Here is a 27,004-nt window from a genome sequence, read left to right as displayed (position 1 = left end):
CGGGCAGGACCAAGACCATATTCCTGTGACATGGCTTCGAAGTGGTGGCAGGATGAAGGCATCCCCGAGAAGGCTACACCAGAGGAAACTTCAGGGGAGGAAGAGGAATGCTTTTGCTTTTTCTCAGAAAGCAGCAGGGAGCTTTGGCAAGGGTCATTTGGATGAAACGCCAAAGCAAGCAGCTGGTTCAGAGGTCACAGCTGGTATTGGCACAGAGGAACTTGCAGGCGCTGGAAGGAAATGGTTCTCAGAAGGCCTGCAGTTGCCAGAGCTCAGTGGGGTGAGAAGCCTCAGAAGACAAAAAGGGCCAGGGAATGTTTCTCATGAGAATGAGGTGAATGAGGAAGGGAGATGGGACATCATGGCAAGGAGGAGTGTTGGGAAAGCAGAGCAGGGGTCTTGTAGGATCTGTGACGGAACAGAAAGGGGCTGGGGCAGTCACACACAGTAAACCCTAGCTGTCCTTATACTTCCTCCAGTTTCCTCCTATGTATAGAGTAGAAGAGGGTTTCAGGAATGTGTCAGAAGTAGAACAGGATTCATGTATGTGAAAGCTCTTCAGGCTCTGAGCTGCCCTGTCAGGCTAACACTGCCAGTCCTAAGTGCTCTTAACTCTTAAGTTTTCCTTTCCACTCTTGTTCTGCTGGAACATACCGAACATTCACATTTTCAAGCTTTGCCACTGAAAACTAGTCTTTTAAGGGAGAGCAAGTTTCTCCCAAAGTAATAAAATTCCAGGAGACAACATTAAGACACAAAGAAACCATGAGCTGGCTATCACAATCTCATGCTGAGTTCAGAAGTGGCACCTTAAAAAGTCAGATGCTGCTGGCAGACCCATAGCAACAGATCCCCAGGAGGGAAAAAAAAAAAAAAAGAAAAAAAAAAGTCAATTTACTGGCATGTGGTACAGCAGAAATAACATTTGGTCTTTGAAACTTCCTGTACCTTAGGGTGTTGATTGCAGCAAGCAAAAGGCTTAAGCTCCTTGTTACTGAAGCAGGAAGCAAAAAAGCTTGTCTTACAGCCAGTGAAGAGAAGGCCAGCACAGGCTAAGAGATTTTCAGATGCCTGGCTGACCCACTTTTTGCAATGCAGATGACTGCTTGCTGTAAGTAACCTTAACCTGTCCCGAAGAGAAGTACAGTCACTGGAGTACAGGTTATGGGGCTGGGGTAATCTGGTAGATAGATGCCTACTTGACTATGCATGAGAAAGACACGTAGGACAGTTTATACATTGACCTCGGTGTTAACCAGGAACCTGAATCAGCAGTAAGTGCTTTGTGATAGTTCAGTCCGAACTCGGCAGAGTGTGCCACGCCAAATGCCATTAGCCCCTCAGTTATCACTGTTTGGAGTCAGTGCTGACGACGAGGAACATTTCAGTTTCAGTGGAACTGACCCTGTGTAGGGAGGCTTGCTGATTTCAACGATTGCCTTGATGTGGCAAAATATGAAACACGCAATGTGTTTTTTTGTGGTCCTGGAAACTTGTGTGAGGCAAATCTGTGGGGACTGATAATATCCTTTATCAGACGTGCTAACACAGCGGCATAAATTAATCAGTTTTAGGGCAGCCAAAGCTGTACTACAGTGAGCATGTGAAGGACACAGCTATAGGTGAAGGGATGATGATCATGAAGAAAATTACTAAAGAATACCAGGTGTCTTATCCTTTTTTTGGAGGGGGTGAGGGTGGAGAAGAGCTCATATTTCAGCCTTCCTCTGCCCTTTCATGGGATAGCCACAAGAGGCTTTTCCAGAGCAAAGGCCAACAAAACACTATCTGGAGGGCTTGAGAGGGCTTTAGAATGGAACCCAGCACAGCCTGATCTTCCAGCAGTTTTAGTAACAGAGCTGGGAAGTAAAATGCATGCAGATAATAGATTTAAATAGCAATATTCTTTCTTGCTTTCAGTTGTGATAACAAGGTGCTAGTTTGTTGTGAGAAAGCGACCTCCAAGTGGATAAAAATGCAGACTACAAACTTTGGTTTAATCACTTGTAGTAAAGCACAGAACAAACGTTGTATAATTCAACAGGGAGAAAATCAAATCAACCTTATTTGAGTCTCCTTAGCATCCCTCCTGCCCTGTGCACTTCCTGCTGAACAGAAGCTATTCAGCTATTATTCTGTTTTCATGTGTTAAATTCATTTCTAGCAATTGTGAAAGGAGGAAGTGAGTTGTTCCTCTGTGGTGTGACAGTAGCAAAGGACTGAAAAACATGCTAGGTCTGCTGTTTATGAAAGCAGATTTTTTTTTCATTGTTATTCATTAAGTCTTTAAGGTGGTAAGTCAGTAGATACACATTAGCTTCAATGACATGAAATTGTACAGCTTAGGACTCTGGCCTTGAAACTGTCAACGCTGAAAATTCCCATTGCAACAGAGCTGCAATAGTCAGAAAATGTGTTTCCTTTTTGTCATGTTTGCCTCTCAGTAGTTTGATCTTTACAAAATATCAAGCATGAGGCTTAATTCTGAATTTCCTGTCTCATATGTACCTTCCGTTTTAACCAGCTCCAGACATGGCTGCTGGCGCGGTTTTATCATGTGTTAACATTGACACACCGGTAAAAAGAAGGAGCATAGTACACACTTGTGGGCTTGCTCTAAATACTGTTGGCCAATGTAATCTTTTTGCTGATAATGCAGTCCATACGAAATAAAGGTAAAGGCTATAGATTACAATGACGAGGTGCCAGGGGAGTGCACTGCTCCATCAGGAGGGCACAGGACCCCTTTCTTTTTGTGAAGGAAATGAAAGTAAGGTCAAAGATTTCCACCTAACGTGACAAATAGAAACTGGTAGTCTGGAGAATGTTGTAAACAAGCATTTTGGCTTCTTTGTCACTTCTGCTTTCTGGAACTCCTTATCTTTTTTGGGGGGACCCAACAGTACCTACCAAATTCCCCACTGCCAGAGCTTTTTTTGATGCAGTGGGGAGATATCACAGAGATGGCTGGTTTCTGGATGCACTGCATGTGCTCCCACAACACAGCAGATCTGCTGAAGTCGTTTATTCCTGTGCTCAGCTCCGGCCTTGCCCCCTGCAAGGTGTGCTGGGGTGTTGCCTTCCAGCTCATAAAAAAGGGGCCACCCCGCCCCCCAGAGGGATGGGTGACAGATAGTGGATGGGAAGATGTAGCCTGTTACCAGAGCAGTGCCTGGCTTTAGTTACCACCTAGGAGGCTAGGCTTGCATCCCAGCAAGCCCAAAAGCCCAGGCTTGGCTGCTCTCGCTAAAAACCAGACTCACAGACTGCCCCTGCAGGGGCCTTCCCCTGTGCCAGGTCACCTGGGAGCAAAATGAGGCCTTTTTGGCAGCCACAGGACTTCTCTTTTTCTTTTTTTTTTCCCCTCTCATTGACCTCCCTTTAAACACACCACTTTGCCACCAGTCCAGAGGCTCTTGGAAAAGCCACCAGCTCCTTCCCAGCCTCTGTGGCAGTCGGCTTGCCAAGAAGCCCAGCCAGCTCTCAGCTGGCAGCGCTCCTGCCCGCCAGGCCACCCTGCGGCCTCAGACAGCAGCCGGGGCTGCTCCCTGACCTCAGCCGGCTGCGGTGTGCCGGGATGGCCGGTGTTTTCTTTCCTAGGAAAGCCTTGGGCTGGGGCTTGCACAACAGGGCTGTAAAATGACCGAGCGCTGATGGGGCACCTTAGACCCCTGTACGTTGCCCGGATGATTTGCAAAGCAGCAGCTGCACCATCCCTGTGCTGGGCAGCCCTCTCAGGTCTCTCCTGCAGAGCTGAGGCTGCCAAGGCAGCATGCAGGAGGGCTCAGGCACCAAGATGGTTTGGCATCCATCCCGCTGCCGCAGGACGCCACGCTCCTCTGCCCACCTCACACACAGGAGCTTGGTGGCGTGGCTTGGGAAACCCTCTCCTCGCTGACCTCACAAAAAAAAAAATAAAAACTGCATGTTCTGAGGAAAATCAAACTTTAAACTACTTGATCGCCTCACCCCAATACTACCCGTTTTTCACCTATTTTTCACCCCGAACGTGCCCGCCCACCCGCACAGAAGACCCGCCCGCTGGCAGCCGCGCCTGCCCTTAGCCAAGATGGCTCCGCCCGCTTCACCGCCCCCTCGCGCCGACATGGCTACCGGCCCCCTCGCGTCCTGCCCGGCGTTCGGGCGTGGTGGGGGTGAGTCCCGGCTCCGGGAGGGCTGGCTTTCCCTTTATCGTCCCCATTGCCACGTTTTGCTGTCTGTCGGGTGCTGCAGCACGCTTTTCTCCTCAACAGCGGGGGGAAGGTTTGTGGGGGATGGACATAAACACCTCAGCAGCCATGGCTTCCCCCCTCGGGGCTGTGGGGGTTCAGGCTCATGGGGTCCTTGATTCCCCTTAGTCCCCTTCAGCTTGCTTTGTGTGGCTCCTGTTTCCCTTCTCTGCAAAGCACCCAGGGCTTTGGTCAGGCTGGAGCAGTAGTTGAAATACTGCATCTCTGTCTGCAGGAAAGGAGGAAAGAGACGAGGCTGATTCAAGAGGGCTCCTGTCCTCCATCCCCCCAAATGAGCTGAATGTGGCAGCCGGTAATGCCGGTGCCTCGCACCTTCCACCGTGCCCATCGTGTCCTGTGGATGCCATCTGCCCCCTGTATTTGTGCAGGAGCAACCACATGGATTTGTCTGGGAAGTTCCTGGTAGCAGCCCTGTGCCCCAGGCTGAGGGTGGTCTGAAGGCAAAGCCAGTTTCTTCTTGGAAGTATGTTTGTCCTAATCGTTTGCTTAAAATGTTGAGGCAATGGCAGAGGGTAGCAGCCAGGATTTGGTCTCCTGGACCTATGGCTTGTATCTGTACCCTGGATTTTGCTGCCCTCTTCCTGGTAAAGGCTTGATGTAAGCATGTGTTGGTATGTTAGTGTTGGTATGGAAGCACCACTAGATAAACTTGGTGTGGAAATAACTTGTGAATCCCCAAGTGGGAGGGAAGGGTGTCATCAGCAGTTTGCTTTACTTCTTTACGGGTTTTGAGTAAACAGCCCGTCTGGCAGCTTCTTGTAAGGGAAATCTTGGCTTTGTTTCTACCATGTACCTGCACCTTTCCAGGAGGTCTCCATCACCATCAAAAGATTTAAGGATGTTACTAGATATGCTATTCCTGATTCCTAGAAAATATCTTTCTCTCTGCCAGACCTGACAAGCAGTGGTATGTGTGATGACTGACTGTTGACTTCAGCTGGTATATGCCTTTTGAAAGGTCACACCATCCAGTCAGCCTGATCAGCTGATGCAAAACATATAACCAGACTGTTTGTTTCATTCCAGCGAGCTGAGATTGACAAACCACGAAGAAGGAGGGGATACTGAAGCAGTGACAAGCTCTTTGCTCCTGGCATCTGTCCCAGCTGACTGCTCCAACATCAGTGCTGTTCCCAGGTATGGCACAGGGGTAATAGTGCGTCTCTTTGTGCGTCTGAAGGCCCAGGGCTGAGCTGAGATCTTGTTTGTCTTCACAAACGAATCTCTCCATCAGTTCTGGAATTAGAACCACTGCAACCTTGGCTTACATTTCCTTACACGGTCAAAGTGCACTCTGAAGTTGGTGGAGACATGGAGGGAGCCGATCTAAGGGAGAACTTGGGGGGAGAGGGGAGTGATTAGTTTTAATTGGGAAGAACTGTCTGGACCTGATCATCACATGGCTACCCATGTTGTCAGCCCTGGTGTGGCAACGCAAGGAAAGAGGCTGGCAGAGGCAGCTAACAGAGAAGGCCAGAATCACAGCAGCCCACACGTATCAATGTTGGCCTCAGGCTTCTATGGTACTACACTAGCATCTCCTCTTGCTATAATCTCCCATTTTCCCTTGGAGGGATAGAGTTGTGGGTGTTTTGTTTGTTTCAGACCAAGGACTGAATTAGACTTCTGTAAAGTATTTACGTATTTAAAAAGTAGCACCAAGCAGGAAAACAAATTGGAGGTACGTTTCTTCTCTGTTTTCCTTATGCACAGATCATCAGTGATTTGGGGCGAGGAGAACCTTGTCTGTAAAGAAACTGGGGGAGGATTGTGTCCTTTGTTTTGTTTTTAATTTTCCACTCTGTTGTCTGTGGAAAGTTTCCATGAATGCACTGACCTTGCTCGTCCCTCCAACGCAAGGCAGCTGGGTTCCAGTATCACAGCCAATATCTTCACTCTGTTCATTAGCAGGTTGGTCAGCATTCTGCAACGGTCAGAGGTGTGTCTTAGCTACAAGTTTCTTCAGGACAGAAGCACCTGAGGAATTTATTTTTTTATTTTTTATTTTTATTTTAATTTTATTTTTTATTTTTATTTTATTTTTTAAATAAAAACCTCGTGGGGTTATTCACTTCATTTTTTCAATGCTTGTCACTTCTAGGGGTTTCTTTTGCCCCTGTGACTGTAGTGTTTATCACTGTTACAAAACCCCTGAGATAAAATTAAGAAAGCAGCATATTTTGTTATAAAAGAGGAAATAAATGAGAGTCTATAGGGTCCTGATCCATTGCCTGTCCGCTAGATCTGGTTTCTCTGCCCTACTGTTCTTTATCAAGATAGCACAAGGATACAGTTGGTGGAGGTGGCAGCGCAGAGACACAATCTGCTTTTTTTTTTTTGTATTACATATAAGTAGACAAAACAGATGATGGAAGGAACGTGGGCAAAATCTCCTGCAGTCTCTGTAAGAGACTAAATTCACATCTAATGAGAAACATTTTTGTTCTGTCCGCATTTTTTTTCCCTGTGAAAAGCGTCATCTGTTACTTAAGTGAGGGAGAAGAACAAGATTTCAGCTCACATTTACCTCGCTCAGTCTCATTGTCATTCTCACTGTATGTGCTTAAGTGAAGCTCCTGCCTGAAAGTCTTGCTGGCATGAGGCCTTGCAGCAAGGCCTAGGTCAATTCCTATTTGGTGTTGCTACAAGTATAAGGCTGTAGTAAAGCTCTGCTGTGAATTGACTCGGTACTCTTCTAGAGCTGGAGCCTGACTCTGTACTTCTGGGAAGCCTCTAAGAAAGCCAGATATGCTGTGGGCTCCTAGTTATCCAATGTAGGGCTGAGGGGTGTGCTTTTTTTATTTTGTAACTTGCTCTTTTCTTAAATTTAGTACCAATACTCTAAAACAGCTTTTCTCAGCTCACAGAGCAGTACAGGAATGCCAGATTGTCTTTCGCTCAAATTTCATGCTCTAGAAACACTGCTCAATTGACTCCGTGTCTCTGCAGCAGAACCATGGAAGGAAAAGAGTCATCACCGAGCCATCACTCGGAGGAGAGCAGCGTATCAGACCTACCCTCTGTTTGTGACCTAGCAGAGATCTTCCAGCCTCCAAGCAGCACTGAGAGCAGTGAGGAGCCTTTTTGTTCTCTGGATACTTTTCCCTCTCCACTCCCAGGTAACAGCTTCTGCCTTCTCACGTGGTCTTTCCTTATCCAGTGCATTATCTGTGCACGTCATTGGAGTGAGTAACAGTGGTCTCTTACAGGTGTATCTGCCTTGTCTTAAAACACGGTTTACCAGAACTACAGTCTGTTCTAGCTTGACAGATGCAATGTACATTGTGGGTTGATGAGACATAGGAGAGCAGTTCAGAGGATGCTCTCAGCTGCTAATGTTTTGATGACACTGTTTATTCATGTTTTGTGTGCTCTCAGAGGAAGAGGATTACTTGAACAAGCCCACAGAGCAATCGTACAGGCATCAGTAGGAATTACTGTCTCAAATTACTATTATTCAAGATAAATTCTTGCCTTGTGCTCTTCATGTGCTCACCACGTATCTTCCATTAGTGAGCTCGAGACATGGCCGTTGTAGCCTGTTGCTTGAATAATACAAGAGAGAATGTTTGCTTGTACTAAGACACGAATGTGATGAGCTGCTTCAGTTTAGCTCCTGGGAGACAGCAGTTTCCTTATTTGAAGGGGGCTGATTTCTGCAGAAATAGCATTTTAGACCAGCCACTACTCCAGGTTCTCAGGAGTAATGGCATATATGGGATCAACTGATGTCTGGCACATTCTGATTACTACATCCCTCAGCCTCACCGGCATGAATAGAATATATGTCAAGAAGTGTTAAATCAAAATGCAGTGGCCCAGTGACACTTCTGCCATATATTCGTACTGGCTGGGCTGAGGGGTGTAGTAATTATGTTTAATGTTGTGTGTGTGAATCTGATTGCAGATAATGTGGGAAGATGGTTTGTCAAGACAAATCTGCAGGCTGAGCAGGTGTAACGTGGCTGATAATACTTCTAATTACTTTGTAGTTTTAAGTAGTGTAAAAGTAGAGTTTGGTGCCTTGTCATCCTCGGGCACCAGGTGGCTTGTTTTGGCCTTGCAGAATCAAGAATTCTGCTTGGAATTAAATGCATGAGTTGTTTTTTTTTTATTGTTTTTTTTTTTCAGTGGGGATACTGCTATTTAGTGTGCTAAACAGAGCAGCAGTGGGACCTACCAAACTAGTCTAGCTGTGTCGATGTTCACTACTTGCTTGTGCAGTCATTTTCACCTCTAATTGTGGGACATGCAGAACCTGTAAGAAAATCTGCAAATACTAGATACCAGTCTTTACTTGGTTTTCCTATGCGGACCAGGAAGTCACGTGTCTTAGGCTACTATTGCAAATTTTTCACAGTAAAGCCACGATGCATATATCATTAGAAGAATAATGAGTCTGGTTTGAGGTTTTGCATTATTTTTTGTGAATAAGTGTGCTGACCGCCGCTACAAGGAATGTCCTGAGCAAGCCTTTTTCCTCTCTCGTGAGGATGGGGAAGTTCCTGTAACGGTGGGACAGGCTGAAGGGCTTTGGTCTATTCAGATTTCCCAAGCCATGTGTCACAGGTATGAAGAAGTTCTGGGAGCTGAGACAGTTACCGCGATGTGTAGGGCAGCTTAATTGCTCAAACACCCTTTAGTGTGTCTTGGGGCATCTGGACTTGATTGCTCTGATGAATGTGATGCACAGAAGAACGTTATGACCACTCCTCAGTCCTGAGACTGGGCTGGGGCATAGCAGTGGTGACGTTTGTGGAAATGAAGACATGCAGCCTGCAGCCCAGATGATAGCATTGGGCAGGTTGTTGGCAGTGTGGAGTATGTTGCTAAAGCTTGGTACCAAGGTATGCTGCAATGCCGGGCCCTTTACCCTTGCTGTCTCCATCACCCCCTGCTATTTTAAAGAATTCCAGATGTACTGAGAAGGACAGAATGGGCTTATGAGCCTTCTCCTTCACCACTTGTTTTGGAGACCCCTCACACGCAAAAAAAAAAAACACACCACAATTGTGGTAACTGTGGGCTGCGCACTGTGGGATGGTTCCTTACCTTGTGCTCCTGGTAGTGAAATAACCAAGCGTCACATCAGACCCAGTTCGTGCTCTGAACATCTCAGTTCCTTTATAACAGCGTCAAACTGTTACGCGTGCCTGCTGAAACTCTTTTTTGATGCCACCTCAGCTGTCTAATCCATTGTGCTTGGTCAGCGTAGCAGAAAAAAGCAGGAGTCTTTTAAAAACGATCTGCCTTTGGCAGACTTTCTTGGACAAGCAAATTCTGTCTTGGGAAAGGAAGCTCCTTTGCTTGTTTGTATTTTCACATTGTAAACTGCTGCTGTGGCACGAAATAAATGGGGATCCCTTGTGGCTATAGCTTGCACCCCTATAAGCTATGGGATCAGAAGACTTGGACAGTATGGGTAACGGGTCTTCTCATCAGACTTGAAAGAGTATTTTAGGGGTGGGGATCTTCCTCTGATTCAAAAGCACTTCCAAAAGGCCATTAGGTCTCCGGGAATGTGACAGCTTCCCTTAGCAAAGAAGCAGAGTGACAGCACAAGCTGTGTTACCTGACGTCTGTCACAAGCCGGACTGAGACTGACCAAAATATTGTGGCATCCCAGCCCCGGGAGTCGGAAGTGAACGTGGAGGTATGCCTACTGCCTGAGTCATTAGTAATTGATCTTCTTAATCTGGAGAGTCTGCGTCACCTGTGACAGCAGAAGGTGGTTCCCATTAGTCAGGGAAACAGGGCCTCATGATAGCAGGTATCTCTAGGCGAGAACGGAGTAGTCCTGTGGAAAAACTGCTGAATATCTAAGTTATGGATGGATGAATGGCTTCAGGACTAGTGTGGGAGTGAGGGCTGTGTTCTCCTAACAGATAAGCTTGCTTTTAGCTGACTGTTGTTGTGAGCTCAAGTGTTTATGTAGCTGAGAAAATTAAATCGGATCGGTGAACTTTTGGCATGCTTCCTTTTTTCTTATACACCCCCTTACGCTGGAAAATAATTAAAGAAAAAAGAAATTCATTATTTATGGTGTTTCTGTTCTGCATCACTCTGCCTGGGTGGCTGTTGGCTAGAGCGTGTGGCCTTGGGGAGGGATGAGCCTCCTCGTGTGTCCTGTAGCTTCTCCTTTGGTCTCTTTGTCATGAAAAGTTGTTGGAAAGATCTGTCCTTAGGAGACTGGGTGGGTAGAGGGTGTCACCCAGTGGAAGGGAAAGATGGGTGGAAAATGTGGTGTCACAGGAACGAAGGAAATAGAGGAAGGATGACAGTAGAAGGGGAAGGATGGCAGTAAAAGGGGAAGGAGGGATTCTGAAGCAATCGAGTAGAGCAGGGAGACAAATAATTCACTGTGTGGTTGGAGAGGCTCGTGTATGTCTCAATAACGGCTAGCTCTCAGAAAAATGCCCGTCTGGGGGACAGAGGCTTCCAACCTTTAGTTACCCTCTCCAAAGTCACTACTTCTCTTGTTAGGGTTTGCTTCGCGTTTGAGCCCACGTGTTGGTTATTTTCCACGGGCTCCTGCGAGCTCTCTAAAGACAGCAAGGATCCCAAAGCGGCCATGCTTCTTGCTCCTGCTCCATCCTTAGCGCTGGCACTGCTACTCAGGAAGCCACACGAGGAGGCAGCTCAGGGAATCGGTCCCCAGCTGGCAGCCACGGGAATGTTTGTGGGGCTGAGATGGGGGGGACAGCTGCTCTTGCTGGCAGCAGCGTAGGAATATGGCAAGACGGAGCAGTCAGCAGCGTGCCCTCTCTTTCATGTGGGGTTACAGCCTTCCCAGAGTGGTGGCTTCTGGAAAAAGTAATGTTAGGGCATTAATCGCTTTTCCCCTGTGGGGAGCCGGGCTGTATGTTCCTTGTGATGGATGTTGTTCCTAGGCTTCCTTCAAACACAGGCTGTTCTTAACTCCTAGCGAGGGCATGGGGGAAGCGGCGCGGAACCGAAGAGCGTTTCTCTGTGGCCCGGATCCAGAAAAGCTTGGGTGAAACTGGTGAGTCTGAGCCGTGGCGCTGCTGCTGCTACTGTGCTAAAATCCTGAGGAGGGTAGACCTGAGCATGATGATACCCCAGTTTTAAAAATAAAAGCAATCATGGTTTGTGGACTGTTTGGGTTATGTTTTTTTATTTATTTTTTAGCCAACCAAGCACGTGTTAATCAAAGCAGAGATTTCCAGACTGACACAGCTCTCAGCTCTCTAGGCAATTGTGAGTTCTCTGAAGAAACGCTACACATCCCACTGAATTTACATGCTTAGTTTTGCAGCGAGTTGTGGTGTCTTTTATTAGCAACCGAGGAGTCGCATTAATGTCAGTGCATGTGTTTTGATGTGTCCTTAAATGCTCCCCCCTGTTTACCATGTCTACCTGCCTGTCAAGAGTTGCTTAATCTCTTTTGCAGAGCTGGGTTGTGTTTACTGAAGAAGCCTGGCATGGTTTATGCTTTTTCTGTACGGGAGTTGTGCACAAGTGCTGACGTAGAAGCTGAAAATGAAAGGGGCAGGCTGTACTTTTCATGTCAGCAGCAACCTTTCAGGGCTGGCACTTGACGGGTGCTTGGAGATAGAGTTCAGCCCAGAACTCGGTGTATTCATTCATTGTTTGGTATAGAAATTACAGCTTGGCTGTTCGAGCCACCACTGTTACCAGAAGTAGCAGAATTTCCAGAATGGTTTTTTGTCTGCCCTTGCTGAGGACAGCCAGAAGACTGAAGACCTTTATATAAGGTCTCATTTAAGAGGTCAGTGTTAGCTTTTTATATCCCAAACATATGTGATCTTTTGAATCACTTTCAGAAGGTTCCACAGCTGTGCTAAAAAAAGGCTTTTTCTTGTACTCCTGGCTGCCGTAGTTAGATACAGAAACTTCTGCCAGTTTCCCTTTATCCCAGAGACGCAGACTGCCCAGAGAGTATCTTGCTTTTTGGCTTGATGCGAAGATGAAGCCAAGGGTACTGTACAAAGGGGGTTTGTGCTAGTATGAAAAGTCATCTTGGACTGCAGGAAGATAACATTCTCCCACTTGCAAATGCACTTCCGATTGAACTGTGAGCCCAAACGCCTTCAGAAATAATTGTTTTTTTCCTAGGTGGATGACCTGTGCAGAACTGCTTTTGCCTGGCTGAAGCTTGTGGCCCCTGTTTTGAGAATTACTGGATTTTCATCGGTTATGCTTTGTTTCCTGCTGCCCTCTAGTGAGCAGTGTTACTCATTTACGGTGCTACCAACCTTAACGTGCTTGGAGCTGATGGGCTGAAGGCTTTTTTTTTTCACCTGGTGCAGATGTATGCTGCTGTAGTGAGCTCAGTCCTGTGGCAGCTGTCTGCCACTGAGAAAAGATGCTAACCAGTTCCCAAGGCAGATGTGGGAATACTTCTGAGGAGGGTTGGCTGCTCACTGTTTAGTGCATGGTCCTTGGCATAATGTGGCTTATTTTGCCAGTAGGTGAAATATTTGTTTTTGTCCAGGAATAGCCTTCCTACATCTGTCTATTACAGCCATACCAGGATTTGATTCTGTTATGGGAAAGAAGAGTCTTTAAAGATTGGTGGTTATACTATTTTTGGGGTGTAGCTGTCACTTCTTTGCCTTCCCAAAGGTTCTGTTTTTAGCAACTTGCTCTTCTTTTATCCCTGATACTGGTGTAAGCATCAACTTGTTTGTCAAGGTAGGTGATTTGTTTAGCTTAGCAAAAGCAAAAAAGCACCCATGTTCAAGCAAGAACGTGTACTTGTTTATTTATGATTTCTAACCACGTACACTCAAATATAATCAAAATATTAGATTTTTCTTAAAACCCTACTCTTTTCAATAGAAAACCACGGGGAAATGTTTCAGATCCTAATAATTTTATATAGACCTGGTGATCAAGTGGGGCAGATGCTCAGCTGATGTGAATTTATCCAGCTCCTCTGAAGTCGTGGCCAGGCCCACAGGTGTGGTAACTCTGCAGCTTCAGTGAGTTTGGCAGGGTTAGCTCTGTGGCACGGTTGTGTTGAATATTGGACGAAGCTGCAAAGTAGAATTCATGCTACGTGACATAAAAGGAATACAGGGGAACTTCATGACACAAAATGAAGTGCTCAGCACCACTCTGAAGGTCTCTGCATCTTTTATAAATTAATTTTTCAGGCATGTTATATAAAGCATCCAGCCAAAAATAAATCCTGGATGAGAAAAAGCTGGTGCTTTGTTCTGCACAGACTGGAGAAGAAAACTAATCCTATTTTAAGGAGAATTAAAGCACTCTCCTTATAAGTAAGGGAAGAAAAACTGGGGCACGTGACTTGCCTTGTAGATTTCAGTGTCTCAGGGTACATCTGTGTTCTGTGAAAATCAGCTGTTTTTGCTAAACCATTACTAATCAGAAATCAAGTACAGAGGAGCGTTTTGGTAAGGAAGACAGGGAGTGCTGCTCACACACTGAAGTTCTCTGATTAGATTTTGGGGTTCTGTGCTTAAAGGAAAGCTCGGAGGTTTGGCTGTCAGAGGTGTTGAGGAACAACTCTAGTGCAACTAGTGCTGTGGTCCGAGGTTTTCTGTTGACTTATTTGGAATTGCATCTTATGCTCAGAGTGAGTTTTATTCAGCTACTCATCTATTTTTTTTTTTCCCTCCAGAATTAGAGGATTTTGTAGGTTTGCTCTTTAGGCCCGGAGTTTCAGCTGTACCACCTATCTAACTACTAAGCTATTGAGTATAGAAAGGAGCATGTGTTCTGTGTGTTATCCCTGAATCCTTCAGAAGTGCTGGCAAAGCACAGACTTCGGGGGACCATAAGTGTTGTTTGTTTCATTCATCTTTTTCAATTACATGTGTAGGTTAATGAAACCCTTTCTAGCCTCTCCGTGTACAGGAAAAAACAGAAGGGGTTGATTTTCAGTATTGCCGTTAAACTTTGCACGGCAGAGTGGTAGAAGATTTCGTTTCCTCCCTAAAGCCAATTCTGAGAAGTTGCTTATCAGTTTTACGGCTGGGTGCTATTCCTTGTACTGAGAACTGCTGCGCGATGACTGCAGAGCTGGGTGCTGGTGGCCCATCCCCACTGCAGCTGTAGGAGTGGGCCTGACCTGTAAGGAATTGCTTACTTAATGAATTGCCTGTTGTCCCTCAGTGTGACAGAGTATTTGTGGAAGGTGATGGGGGTGCTGTTTTTTTTAAAGTTGTATGTATGCATCTGCTTGTGGTGCTGGATTTACGGCTTCAGACCTGGAGGAAATTTACTCTGACAGGTAAGGACTGATCCAGAGCTCTGTGCATCTCCCAGCTGGTGGCAGCTACTGCTGGTTCGGGTCTGCGGAGCACAGGCCTGCCAAGAGGCTGTGGTGTCTTGTTCTTGTCCCTGTGCATCACTTGGGTGGCTGGTGAGCTCTGCGGGCGAGGGACCGTGCTGTGCTCTGAAGCTGCGTGCTGCCGAGGACAGGGTGTCTCCGTCCTTCCTCTAGGATAACAGAAGAGCCCAGCTGTGCACCTCCCTGAGCCAGGTACAAAGAATTGTTCTCTTAAACTTTTGAAGGAAGTTCATTTAGTCCTTGTTTGGCCAGAGAAGGTGAAACAAGGTGCAGGGCAGGGAACAGTAAGTACTCCAACAGAACCAGCAAGGCATGAGTCAGGTTATACGTTAATCCCATTCACCATTGAGAACAAGCTGTGTTTCTGAAGTAGCTTGTAACTCTGGGTTATTTTCCAATTTTAAATGTAAAGTGCACATGTCACAAAGATGATGTGGGGTTGTTGTGGTGCGCTGCGTGATCTAGAGCCCTGATGTCGAGCTGCCAAATGTGCTTGTACGAAGCAAGGCTTAGGAAAGGGATGCACGTTTCTGCATCCCTTATACTACTAAAATATCTTTTTAGTGATGCTTTTGTCTTCCTGTGTGCAGAAGCGTGTGGGGTTATTTTATTTTTTTCAGACACCATTCACTTTGTGGAAATTTCTCTTAAATGCTTCCAACTCCTCATGTACAAGTGCTGAGCCACCTTGCTGAGAAGACATGAGGTGTCAGTCTGACTGAACAGGCCTCACACAAGTGACCTTTGGATTTATGCAGGTTGGTCAGTTAGAGTTGATGCACAATAGAACGGGCAGCATCTTGAAAGTGTGAAATGCTGAACAGGGTAGTATGAGAGCCGTCAGAGTGGAGATTGTTCGGGTGGTACCTTGTCTTCAGCAGCAGGTACCAGTGCTGTTGGAAGAGCAGGGCAAGCAGAAGTGATCCTGTCACTGCAAGCCTGTAGCTTGCCAGGACTCCTGATCTAGGAGCCACAGACACATCACTGTGTCAGTGGCTCCTGATTAATGGGCCTTCATGGAATTTGTCTGACTTTTTGTGGACACCACCTCACCTTGTGGGAGTGGGGCTGTGGGGGAGCACTGGCTTTGTGTCTTCGACTTCCTTGGCCCCCCTGAATCTCCCGAGTTCCTACAGGTTGAGAAACGGTGAATGATGGCTGCTGTTTCCTTGTCCAAACCATTTGTGATCTTACAGACATCGTACAGTTTCTCTCTGCAGAATTCTTTCCAGGCTAAAGCAGCCTGGTGTATTAGATTTTTATGTCACAGAAAAGCCATCCTGTGACTTCAGCTATCTTTGGTCTGTCCCTTACTGTGTCCTTTCCAGCTTTTCATTGATCTTGTAGGGACATGGGGCAAGAACTGTGCACAGTGCAATGTCTGTGACATGGCTCAGAGCAACCTATCAAGGTGCTGTAGTCCTTGCTTTTAGCTCTTTGTGCATCGTTTTGCTTGGTGGTTTTATTGCCTCCCTGCTTTGGTAGCTGTGTTAGAGGAAGGAGAAGTTTTCCTTGCAGGGCGCTGAGCTGTGCCTGAGTTGATCCAGTGATCTGAAAAGGTGCTCTCTTGAAAGGTCTCTTACTGGCTGGTAATATAAGTTGAGGAGCTCTGCAGGTAGGTCAGAGTTGTCCTTTTTGCTCTTTTTCTGGTCTTTTCGCTCACTGCAGTCTGCTCACATGCTTTGCTCTCTTCTTTCCTTCCCTTGTAACATCCCTTGCTTTTGTGCTTTCACTCCCTTGTCTATTCAGTGTCTATTCAGAACTCATGGTGTTTTTCCCCCGACATTCCTCCATTGTGTGTGCATTGCCATGAACCCGCCATCATCCAAAAACAGCATGGAAATATTTACTCTGTCAGCCTATATTTAAAGATTAGAAATCCTAAATGCCATCCCCTTACCCTCTGCTGTGTGCTGGGTCTTCAGCTTGATCCTAAGTCAAGCGTTAGTGCTGGATATTTATTTCGGGAAACTTCATGGATTTATTGGCTTTACTTCCAAAGCCCTGCTGGCACAGTTTTCAATAAGATGTTTGCTCAGCACACGCCTTTGATGTTTGCTGTGCTTGTAGTCCTTGTGTTTTCTGAGGTGCTTTTCTGGTTTTTCCTGGTTATAAGGCTCTAGGGTCCGGCTTAGGCTTTGAAATGGCAAAACGAAAATGTGAAGACAGTGTTTTAGTGATTTTCAAAGGTCAGGCAGGCCTAGGAGTCAGGTTCAGGAAATTAAATGTGATCCTGCTTCGGAAGCAAGCGCAGGGATTTACTGAATGTCGAGTGAGGAGGGCAGCCTGTATCTGTATAAAATGCCAGGACAGCAAGCCATTATTGGTGTGCGTTTCAGAAAGGAGACTGCGTGAGGGCTGTACCTGCTTTCAGGTTGCAACGCAGCTAATTTCATGATTATAACGTGCATTTGTAGCTTTACTTAAAGCTCCATCTACTGGAGGCAAATGATTATGGATGCTTTCCCTTGCGCTGACAGCAGCCTGGCTGTTAACTATGGATGATCTAATTCATAAAGAGGGCACACAGGGCATATGCAAAGATATATACGCATATATATGTGTGTGTCTGACATATATTAGGTCTCATTAATCTTTTACCAGTTCTGTGGTGTGAGAGGGGACCTGGCTGACTTGCTGCTGCTGCCAGCTGCGCTGTCAGTGCCAGATAGAGAGGCACACAGAGCTGCGTCTGCAAACCTCGGGGACTGGGGGCTTTTCTTTTCATCTCGCCTTGCTCTGTGGCAGTGGTGTAATAGTCCCCGTGGGCCTTTTCTCCCTTATCTTTATCTAAACTGTCATTCCAATCCCGGGCTTTTATTTCTCTCATTATAGCTATCTGTGTTTGTCTATCGCTGTGACCTAATCGAATTCCAGCTGCAGTAATTTCATTATGGCAATTGTTACTCAGGTGGCTGCAAGGCAATTTTGTACATATGTATGCCAATGCTATTTTATCTTCCCAGACTGCCTAGTGAGCCTTAGCTGTTTAAATAAGGAATTAAGTCCTGGACATAAATGACAGAGAACGAGACTTCGTTCAGTTCTTTATGAAACGTTTTCTATCCTCTGAAGTGCAAATGTGGACTTCGAGATGGAAAATTGTAGGTCAGGAGCAGAAGCCACCTGAGTGTGTTTTTTACAGAAGAATGAGAGCGAAGTTTAGGCTGTATAAAGCCTGTCCCTTTCAACTGTCACTTGCAACCACTGTGCTGCCATTAAATATTGTGGGGGCACATCAGAACTTCTAAATAAAAGAAGACCTGAATAATTATTATCGACAAAGATCCAGGCTGATACCAGGCCGGGATGGTAGCCACATGCTCCTGGCTATGCAAAGCTCTGGAACACGGTGTGGACGTGGCCAAAAAGCTCATCCTTGTTTTGGGTTCCTCCTTAATGGATGCTTCCCTGTTCTGTAAATAGGTTTTTAGCTGAGTATGTAGTACAGAGTTTCTTCTGTGTTGAAGACTTGTTTTTTTTGCAGTCCTACTCAGCTTTTCCGAAATCACTAGATCTGTTCCTTGGAGCCATCAGTGGAGGTGGATCTGTCCTGGAGCAACTGGAGGCCAGACGTTGGCAGTGGACTGATGCTGCTGGAAGGAGCAAAGCATTTACTGAAGTTAACGGTCACCCAAAAGACGAAGGTCCACTTGGGATGGCTGCCCTCCCTACACTGAGCTCCCATCTGAAACGAGTTTGTTTATAAATGATCTTCAGTTGGGCTCCAAAATCTTCAAGGAAGCACTTGATGTATTAATGCATCTGTGAGGCATCTGGTATGTTTTTGGTAACCAGCATGGAAGCCGTAGCCTAGAATGGTTTTTCAGCTAGCAAATATCATTTCTTGGCTAGTTCCTCAGGAGCGTGACTCCAGAATACGTTAACATCAGTGGTCCCGGTGTTGTGCACTGTTGTTCTTCCATGCATTTAATGCCTAGCTGCATGGAGGTTTTCTGAATGCGCCAGAGTGCTGGAGTCTGGCCTGTCATGGCATGAACCTCTGGCTTGTCGCAGGCAGGGAGATGGGGCTGGAGATTCTTGTTTCTCCTGTGCCATCAGATTCCCTTGAATTTTATAAGAGAAATGCCTTGCCTTGCCTCACCTGCTTGATTTTGCCCAGGGACTGTTTTTACCACCTGCTCCTCACTCAGGCGAGGAGCTTTGCACAGGCAAGGAGAACCATTTCTTCACGTGGTTTGGATGGTCTTCACATGGTTAGGATGGAAAGCCCTCTTTCAGAGAGTCTCATCTGCATCCTAGCCTGACTCCATCCCTTCAGCAATATTGTGGCTCTATGCAGGGATGCTGAAGTGTCAATAGAAAGGATATGGGGTGAAACCAAGTGCACAATTCAGGAAAGGGAAACGGGAAATTCAAGTATCCATGAGGTTGAAGGACAGGTGGATCCTATGGAAAAAGGGTTTTGTTGTTTAATCTGTCTCTAGGTTTGATTCATTTTTCTCACTATTTCAAAGCCGAGAAGCTCTAGGAACAATCCTGATGTTACTTTTGGTCAGGAGGGGCACGGGAAGACTGAAAGCAGTGATGGAGGGAATATTTTACACACCGGTGGGTGCTGGCCAGCACTTCCTCTTTCCCTGTCACCTCGGGGGACACCATTTTAATTGCAGCACATTTCTTTGCTACTGGGGAGAAAAAGTTTTTCTAAGAGAAGCATCTTTTGCAGGAAACAACTTCAGTGGAACTCCAATTTTCTTTAACAACTGGGGAGGAGTAGATACAAAGCAGTCCTGAGCCTGTAAGTCAGTGGAAGCCTGTGCTTTTTGTAGTGGAGTGCTACAGTGGTACAATGACAGCAGCCATGAAACGTGCTGGTGTACATGTGAAAGTTTCCAATCACTTTGGAGCGCAAGAGTTGCTGTACAACTGAAACTTTTCCACCAAATCTGGTTTTTTTTTTTTTTTTCAGTGAAGAAAAATGAAAATGCATACCTTGAATCCTTAGGCCAATGACATAACTGGACAGAGTTGTATGGGAGTGTGACTGTTCCTGTTTTTGTGACGCTTTATGGGGTCGTTTTATCTTTATTAGTCATTTTTGTGGGGCTCCTAAGATGTTGGTTCCTTTCTTTTATAATAAAGCTGCTCTTTGCAGCTTAGCATTAACGGTCTTGTTGCAGTGCAGATACTGCAAAAATGACCGAAGACGTGTGTCTGCGTTGAGCAGCCAGCGATGACAAAACACGAAGTGGCTGTGATAACCTTGTTATGTAAAGCCAGCATTACCATTCCCTGCTGTCTGCAGAGCGTACTTTGGTCTCTCAGCTTGTCAGCTGCATCACTCCGTGTGTGGGTGGCGAAGTTCTGCGAAAACAGCTTAAAATACCAATTTAAATCATGAAGGATGTGTCTGGTTGGGACAGAACAGTGAGAAAGAGCAGTTTGCCTTGGAAAGCCATACTGGAGCCATCCCCAGCCAGCCAGCTTATTCCTCTCGTGTGCCTGGCACAGGTTAGTTTGGGCATTTGGGGGCACAGTGCAGCTGCATCGGCCTGAAATGCAGCTGTGCCCCCCCCCCGTAAGGATGCTTCAGGGCTTCCAGTTTTCTCTGAGCTTCACGCAGCGCACATTTGCTCAGATGCTTCGGGGTGCATCACCTGTGGTCCAGCTCTGAGTAGCATTTGTAGTTTAGAGGGAGATTTAATACTCCAGTCATATGCTTAGGTAACAAATGTGAATCTTCAAATCTCTTTAGAAAGCTGTTGTTTCCATTTTTGTTCTCTTAAACTTGCTGGTTTGCTGGCAGTGCCTTTCCTTTCTGATTTCTGATTTTCTCCAGCGTGTGCCTTCTTGACGGATGCATATCTTAGCTGCCCTGCACCCGGCCTTGCTGCTCCCACGGAAAAGCTTTGCCTTCCGCTGCACCCCGTGGAAAGGCAGAGGTTTGCATCGTGCCCCATGTTTGAGCATGTTTGTGCGTGAGTTCCTCCCACTCTGCCGCTGCTTTTAGGTAATCCGTCATGGTTACTGCTGAGATAGCAAACAGTCTCCCGGAGCTGCATAAATAAATAATCAGGGATGTTCTTTTATTTCCAATTTACAGGGATAGCTTATGTAAGCAACATGTGCCAGAGCACCACATGCAGAAATACGGATGTCTCTTGAGCTCATCTGAATGTCATTGAGATAAGCTGTATGAGCCTACGTGAAGTACCTGCAAGGCCTGAGCCACTGAGCTTGTACAGTAATGAAGGCTGTCTCCTTGTTACTGTATTGGCAAGATTTTTACTTTGTTTTTTTTTTTTAAAATTCCCCCCCCAGTCTGTTTCTAAAAGTAGAGAATTTTGCCTTGTGGTTTGTCAGTCACGTATCCTGTTAACACAAAACACCTTGGAGGACCCCCCCAGAGGCCTAAATCTTCTGTATGAAGCTCAGCCTTTTTTAGGCATCTGTTAAGCAATCAACCATTTCTGCACAGTCTGGCTTTCTCCTTTTCACTGGAGGCTTTCACTGCACCCATCTCTATCATTCAAACCTTTTCTCAGGCATATGGTATGCTAGAAAAATGAGCTAGAGTTTTTTGGACCCAAAAGGTTGCGCACTGAAAATTGTCATTGAAGTGCAGCGAGAGGAGACGAGATGCATCTGCCCTGATTGCTGCGATCTCGTATTGCTTCTGAATTGATTCCTTGACCTCATAGCTTCTTTTAGATGCTGCTGTAAATTGGCAATAGAGAAACACATCTGGGGAATCCTCTGTGGCTGGCGGCAGGGAGGAGGAAAGAGGGAAGCTGTTCAGCCTTGCTGCGCTCCCTGGGCTTGGCTAAGCAGCGAGGCCAGGCTGACTGCTGTGAGAGGAGGCAACTTGTTCCAGCCCAGTGCTGCTGTGGGAAATTTGGAGCAAGAGCCAAGCAGGAGGCTGTCTGTGGGCAGGGATGCCTTTGTTTCCCGTGCGTGAGCAGAGCTTGCAGCGGATCCAGTGCCTGGAGCCTTGCAGGGGATGCTCTGTGACAAGGTAGGATGTCGTGGTGCTGCCTGGACAGCTGTGAGCAGCTGCTGACTTCTTACTCTCTGCAGTGATGTGGCCTGGATTAATCCCAGGATTGTGGGGATCACTGCGGAGTTGTTTCCCGCTCTTTTCCTTGTAGTTATTTAGTCCTGGCCTTTGAATTCTTGTGCAGATCTTAATGGCTCCTTGCGTCTACTGCGGCTTGCACCACGTGGATCAGGTCCAGATGAATACTCCTAAAGCCTCACAGCTCAGGCACCTATCACAAAAATAAATGACATAAGTGGGCAGTCTGGCACTGGATTTTAACTAGTTCTGTGTGACTTAATCCAGGCTTTTTTTTTTTTGGCCTATTTCTCTGTTTTGCTTAACTGAGCTCATTGGTGTGCAGCTGACGAGACTGCAGCATAAAAGCACACAAAATAGTGACTCAGAACCCTTTAGGAGCAGACTGTGAGTATAAAATATAGCACACTTTCATCATCCGCAATATTTTTTTAAACAAAACAACGTAGCCCTGTGATTCAGCATCAGTGTGGGTTATAGGACATGAATTTTTATCCTGGAGCCCTCCTGCCTCCATTTCTTGCTTCATTTCATAACAGCCCCCTTCCTTGGTGTCACTTGCTGTGGATTTTCACAGCAGCTATGTCCCTTGGCTAGCTTACGTATGCACATATATCCGTCTATAAAATCTCCTCCGCAGACAGATGGAAGGCTGTCAGGCTGAGCAGTGCTTCTGTGTTTACAGTGAGCCTCCACACTAAGGTTATATGTGAAGAGTAGCAAGCAGCTGGTTATTTATTGCCGTAATAAGCACTGGCAAGCAAACGACAATATTTTGTGCTATGTGCTGCTTGCTGTTCTTTTCAGCACGTTGAAGGATTTGTAGCTGTGCTCTGATGTTCATTGGTGGGTAGAGGTAAGTGGAGGTTTCATTTTTCCAAGGTTGACTCCTATGAAAATAGCGTTTGCTATGTTATACAGATCATCTTATTCCAAAAGTTAGTTGGGTTTGCCACGAAAATAGGAGGTCCTAGCTTTGTACAACAGCCTGTTGATACCCGATAGGAAATTTTTTTTTGGTTTTAATTTGAAAAGACAAGACAAAAGGAACCAGGAAAGAGTAAGTACAGGAAAACAGGTACACTCTAACATCTTCAAGATGAATCAAGGCTCTGGCAGTGTCCTAGTGACCCATTCTGTATGTATAAATCTATCTCAAAGAGTTATGCAAAACTTGTATGGAAGAAAACATATAAGTCCAGAAAATAGTAATGATCTAGAGAAGTATCTGCATGCCTCAGAAGATGAGGAAAAGGAAAGACAGTAAAATCAATCTTAAGCACTTTCTTACCCAGCAGGTGATTAGATTACAAAACTCAGTGCCACGGGAAATCATCGAGGCTCAGAACTTGCTAATGTTAAGAAAGGGGATTATACACTGATTTGGATAATAAGAATGATCTAAGTCAAATAGTTCTTGCTGACACAAACATTGCTGAGATATTGAATACCTAGCGTGGCGTTTCACAACTTGTAATAATCGCTGCCTGGCTGGAAGTGTCAGGTCCCACGCACGTATCTCCATCACCACATCTCCCTGGTGCCACCCAGCACAGAGCACAAGTGGAGGGGCCATCCTGGACTAGAAACACTTGTGATCTGATCTGGTCTGGCGAAAAACAAGGACATAGCTTCTTCCTTGTCCCTTTAGAAAGGAGGAAGAAAGATTCTGATTGTGCAGATGGCAAAGCCGATACCAATGTTTTAATGGGTACAACTCTTGCCTTCAGCAGTGCCATTACTTCCTGGGATAACCTGCCCAGAAGCAGGAGGGAAGCTGAAGTAAAGGGATTGTTGGAGTAGAGAAGCAGGCAATGGGGAGTTGAAGAGGACAAACTTCCCTGTTTTTCTGTCCGCAGCTTAGGTTATATTTGTGCGTGAGTAAATTTTACAGTGGCATTTTTTTAATAGGTAACCCACAGGTGGCATACACGAAAAATCCAGTAACTAGTGCCAACCTAAGGAATACTCGCACATAATGCATTGACCCAGTGCCTAGCCCCAAGACTTTTTGTGCTGTCCATGGTATTAACTTGTTCTGAGTTTAACAATTAAAAAAAAATGTTTTGCATAAAGACTGCAGAGAAATATGTCATCTGTACTCCTGGTCATGGTGTGGCACAAGTTGGATCCACTTCATGACATCTTGTCATTTAGTTGTAATTTCTTGAAGAGGTGAGCTTTCTGCTCAAGTGCTGAATTGAAGCAGAACCTGATTTACAAATCCGCCATCTGCAGTCCCTGCTGAATTTAATGTTGCTCTACATTGCTTTTCCTCTGGATGTCTAATGAGGTTATTCCTAGGTTAATTTTTCTCCTGATGCGGTTTTAATTAAAATGTAATGAAAGCAGCAGAAGATGCAAAATAAAATAGTTTGAGAAAATCCAGTTCATGTTGCATCAGTGCTTTGTGGTAGGATGTTTGTTATTGGTGCTAATTATTATTTTATATGAGGCACTTGTCTAATAGCATGTGCGAGGGTGTGAATCATCTGCAGAGCCTGTGGCAGCATTCCAGAAGTGAAGTTGGCTCTAGTGGCTGAGTCACCGAGTTTGCGCCAGTGGGTTTCATTCCTACATTAAGTTGAGTGTGAGGAAATATCAGTATTCTTCAGCCCAGCAGTCTGGGAATATAAAGGAACCTGTTTTTGTACCGTTAAGAAATCCTATTTTGCTATTAGCTCTTAACGGTCCGCTGTAGCTCTTAATTTTTTTCCCCCCCCTCTTACAAAAGAGGAATCATCCTTTTGCAGAGGATGAAAACAAAAACGAGGCTGAAAGTCGGATCTCGCGTTCAGAATGTAAGCATGGTGCTCTGTAACTTAACAGCTGTGAGGTGCATACCCACACGGATGAGTTAAGCCATGTGGGGAAAGAGGGCGAACATGCGTTGTTGGCAAATGCGCTTCTTCACACAGAAAACAAAATGCTGTTTTTGCCTCTGCTCTTCCCACGCACACGAAATACTCAGTTGCTTAAATTCTTGATGACTTGCCTTGCGTTAACAATACCTGGCAATGAAACCTTTCTAGATGAACCTTCCTGAGTGATCGTGGGTTAGTCAACTGCTCTCTCTCTGTCCACCATGCTGAAGAGTTGGTCATAGGATGAGATGATAAAACGTCATATGGTATATAGGCAATAGTCCACCTTTAATCCATCACGTGGCTGGTTTTAATACTTTGAACTAGTAACCTGCTTCGTTACGTTCTTAGTTTGCCAAAATTGTCTTCCCTGTAGCATAGAACCAAACCACTGTGCTGTTTCTAGATGCCAGTATCACAGTGACATCAATATCCCAAACATATAAAAGCACACTTAAAGTATTTCTGACCGCATTCGTGTTGAAGTGTTGCAGTCTGTGCTTTCTGGGGTCATAGCAATGGTTTTCCCCTCCTTCATTGCACAAAAAAAAAAAAGGCAAACCAGTCTAGCCATTTCTTACGAACAAGATGATTTTAGAAGGAAATCCTTCTTAAAGGATCTAGCAGGAGCCTTTGCTGCCAGTTCATCTTTTCTCAGTTGTGCACTAAAAACAGAATTTGTCTTTCCAAACTGGTACTAAATGAACGTAGTGGTCAGACTTGGAGACAAATTCTCCTTAGAGCTGAGCCACAGAAAAGAACATAGTGTTACAGAGCTGAACTGCTTGTAACTAGGGGGAGATTTGACCTCCTTATAAATATTATAATTCCATGTGCTTTAAGATCCTGTTCATCTCAATCCTTCTGCGGTCTTGGAGTAGATATTAGTAAGACCAGAGTGGTCCCAAGACCATGGGGGGGGCAAATTTGAGAGAAGACAGGCAGGTTGCTTTGCTTCAGCAGCCTCCGTGAACAGATTTGGTCTGAATCTTCCAAGCTTCTTGAAACCCTGCCAGGCAGTAGCGGGGCCCTCCCTTTCTCTTCACCTCTCAAGCAGACCTCCCTAGCTTTTCTCAGCCAGCAAGATACTGGCTTGCTGCAGGAATCTGGTTCTCCCCCTTGACTATTGCATGGGACAGTAAGCGAGCTTCACTCCTGTTCTGAAAGCTGTTATATTTGATAATGCGTCTGGGGTTTTCCTTTTGTAAGATGCTGTTTGCTGATAATTTGAAAACAGGTTGTTTGTGCTCCTCTCTGAGGAGCAAACGTGTTCCTTTGGATTTTACTTCTCTTCTGGACACAATAGTGTCCCTGATTGCTCTTGCTTTAGAGTTACGCTCCGTGTGTTTTAGCTCCAATATTGTTTCCACCTGTGATGAAAGAGCAAGCAACAAAGCAGAAAGCAGAGCCCATCATCTTCAGGGGTGCAGGGACCAGACAAGCACTTGAACTTTGGGTGAGCAGTGCAGGCACTCTGCCGCTCTGCTTGGACAGCTTGCCACATGTGTGTTATCTGCCAGGCTTTCCCTCTGTGCCTTTCCTTCCTTCGCAAGGAGGAGTAATGCTGTGAGAATATACGCTATAGGGATTATAAAGTGTGTATGATTGGGATTATGAATATATTAACGCAATATTCCAGATGCTCTCCTATATAGAACACTTTACTTGGAGTCCAGTTGTTCTGGAGAAATACACCTGGAAGGGCTTTTTGTGTTTACCTCTGGTTTCAGCAAGCCTTTGTTCTGGGAGTAAGGCTGCGACAGCGCGAGGAACCAAAATGGGAAAGGAGATGGTGTGCCAAGGAGCACCCTTTGGTTTCTGCTACTTCTCGAGGTTGGACTATGACTGTGGATCCGGGTGCTTCTCAGTCTTGCTGGATATGTTGTTACCATTACTGTGTGCTACTGCAGAAAATAACTAATCAGACAAGAGCTAAACTATTCATGGAACTTAAATGGTGTCTAGAACTACAGCTGTTTGTCAATAACTCAGTAAAACTCGAGTATAATTGTCTCTGCCTCTTCTTGCTGCTGTTAACAAATTAGAGAAGAGGTTAATATCCTCAGTTCTGCATCTGTTACAGCATCATCTATATGACTGTTGATTTAACTCCTTACTTTGTCCTTTTCTATAATACTTTACACAAAACTATCTTTGTTGCCCTCTGGGAGCGTTTGCAGGAACGTCTCTGGTTTCACTAACGTTCACGTGAATTATTCCCTGAAGCTCAGTGTGAGCTTCTGTGAAAAATATCGCTGTCCCAAATGGGCATTGTTGCACGTTAAGTCCCGCTTAAAGGCAAAAAATAAACACCCAGCACCCTAAGACAAAGGAGATGCAATAAACCATCTGTCGTACGTTAGCTGTACCTTGATGCAAAGAGCACTCTTGGGGCTGGGTGCCGCACGGCACGTGCACGCACAGGAGAGCGTGGAAGCGAGCACTGATCGCTTCATTTTGAACAGTGTCTTAGTGTGTGGATGCCTCCCCAAATCCTACTTCCTGGTACCCATTAGAGAAGACTTGATGTGGATGATGTAGTCATTCAGTG

At 45.7% G+C, this 27,004-nt stretch overlaps 1 protein-coding gene across 6 annotated transcripts in view; it reads left to right on the top strand.

Annotated features, from left to right (window-relative positions):
* The first annotated feature begins 4,015 nt into the window (after window positions 1–4,015).
* The window catches only part of CHGB (chromogranin B), a 69,823-nt gene continuing 46,834 nt past the window's right edge, over window positions 4,016–27,004 (top strand). Inside the window, exons 1-4 of one of the 6 annotated variants that reach the window (XM_080585590.1) lie at window positions 4,516–4,542; window positions 4,619–4,713; window positions 5,277–5,387; window positions 7,203–7,369. In XM_080585590.1, the coding sequence (XP_080441716.1) occupies window positions 4,531–4,542; window positions 4,619–4,713; window positions 5,277–5,387; window positions 7,203–7,369 (385 nt within the window). In that variant the 5' untranslated portion in view covers window positions 4,516–4,530. Of the gene's footprint in view, window positions 4,264–4,515; window positions 4,543–4,618; window positions 4,714–5,276; window positions 5,388–7,199; window positions 7,370–27,004 lie in introns of those variants that run through there. The other 5 variants (XM_080585588.1, XM_080585594.1, XM_080585592.1 and 2 more) reach the window with 5 other exon arrangements.

This window comes from Anser brachyrhynchus (genome assembly GCF_964034855.1).
Source record: "Anser brachyrhynchus genome assembly, chromosome: 3".
In the NCBI taxonomy this organism is placed as follows: Eukaryota; Metazoa; Chordata; class Aves; order Anseriformes; family Anatidae; genus Anser; species Anser brachyrhynchus.
Note: the sequence above shows the minus strand (reverse complement) of the source record. Positions and strands in the feature narration are given on the sequence as shown.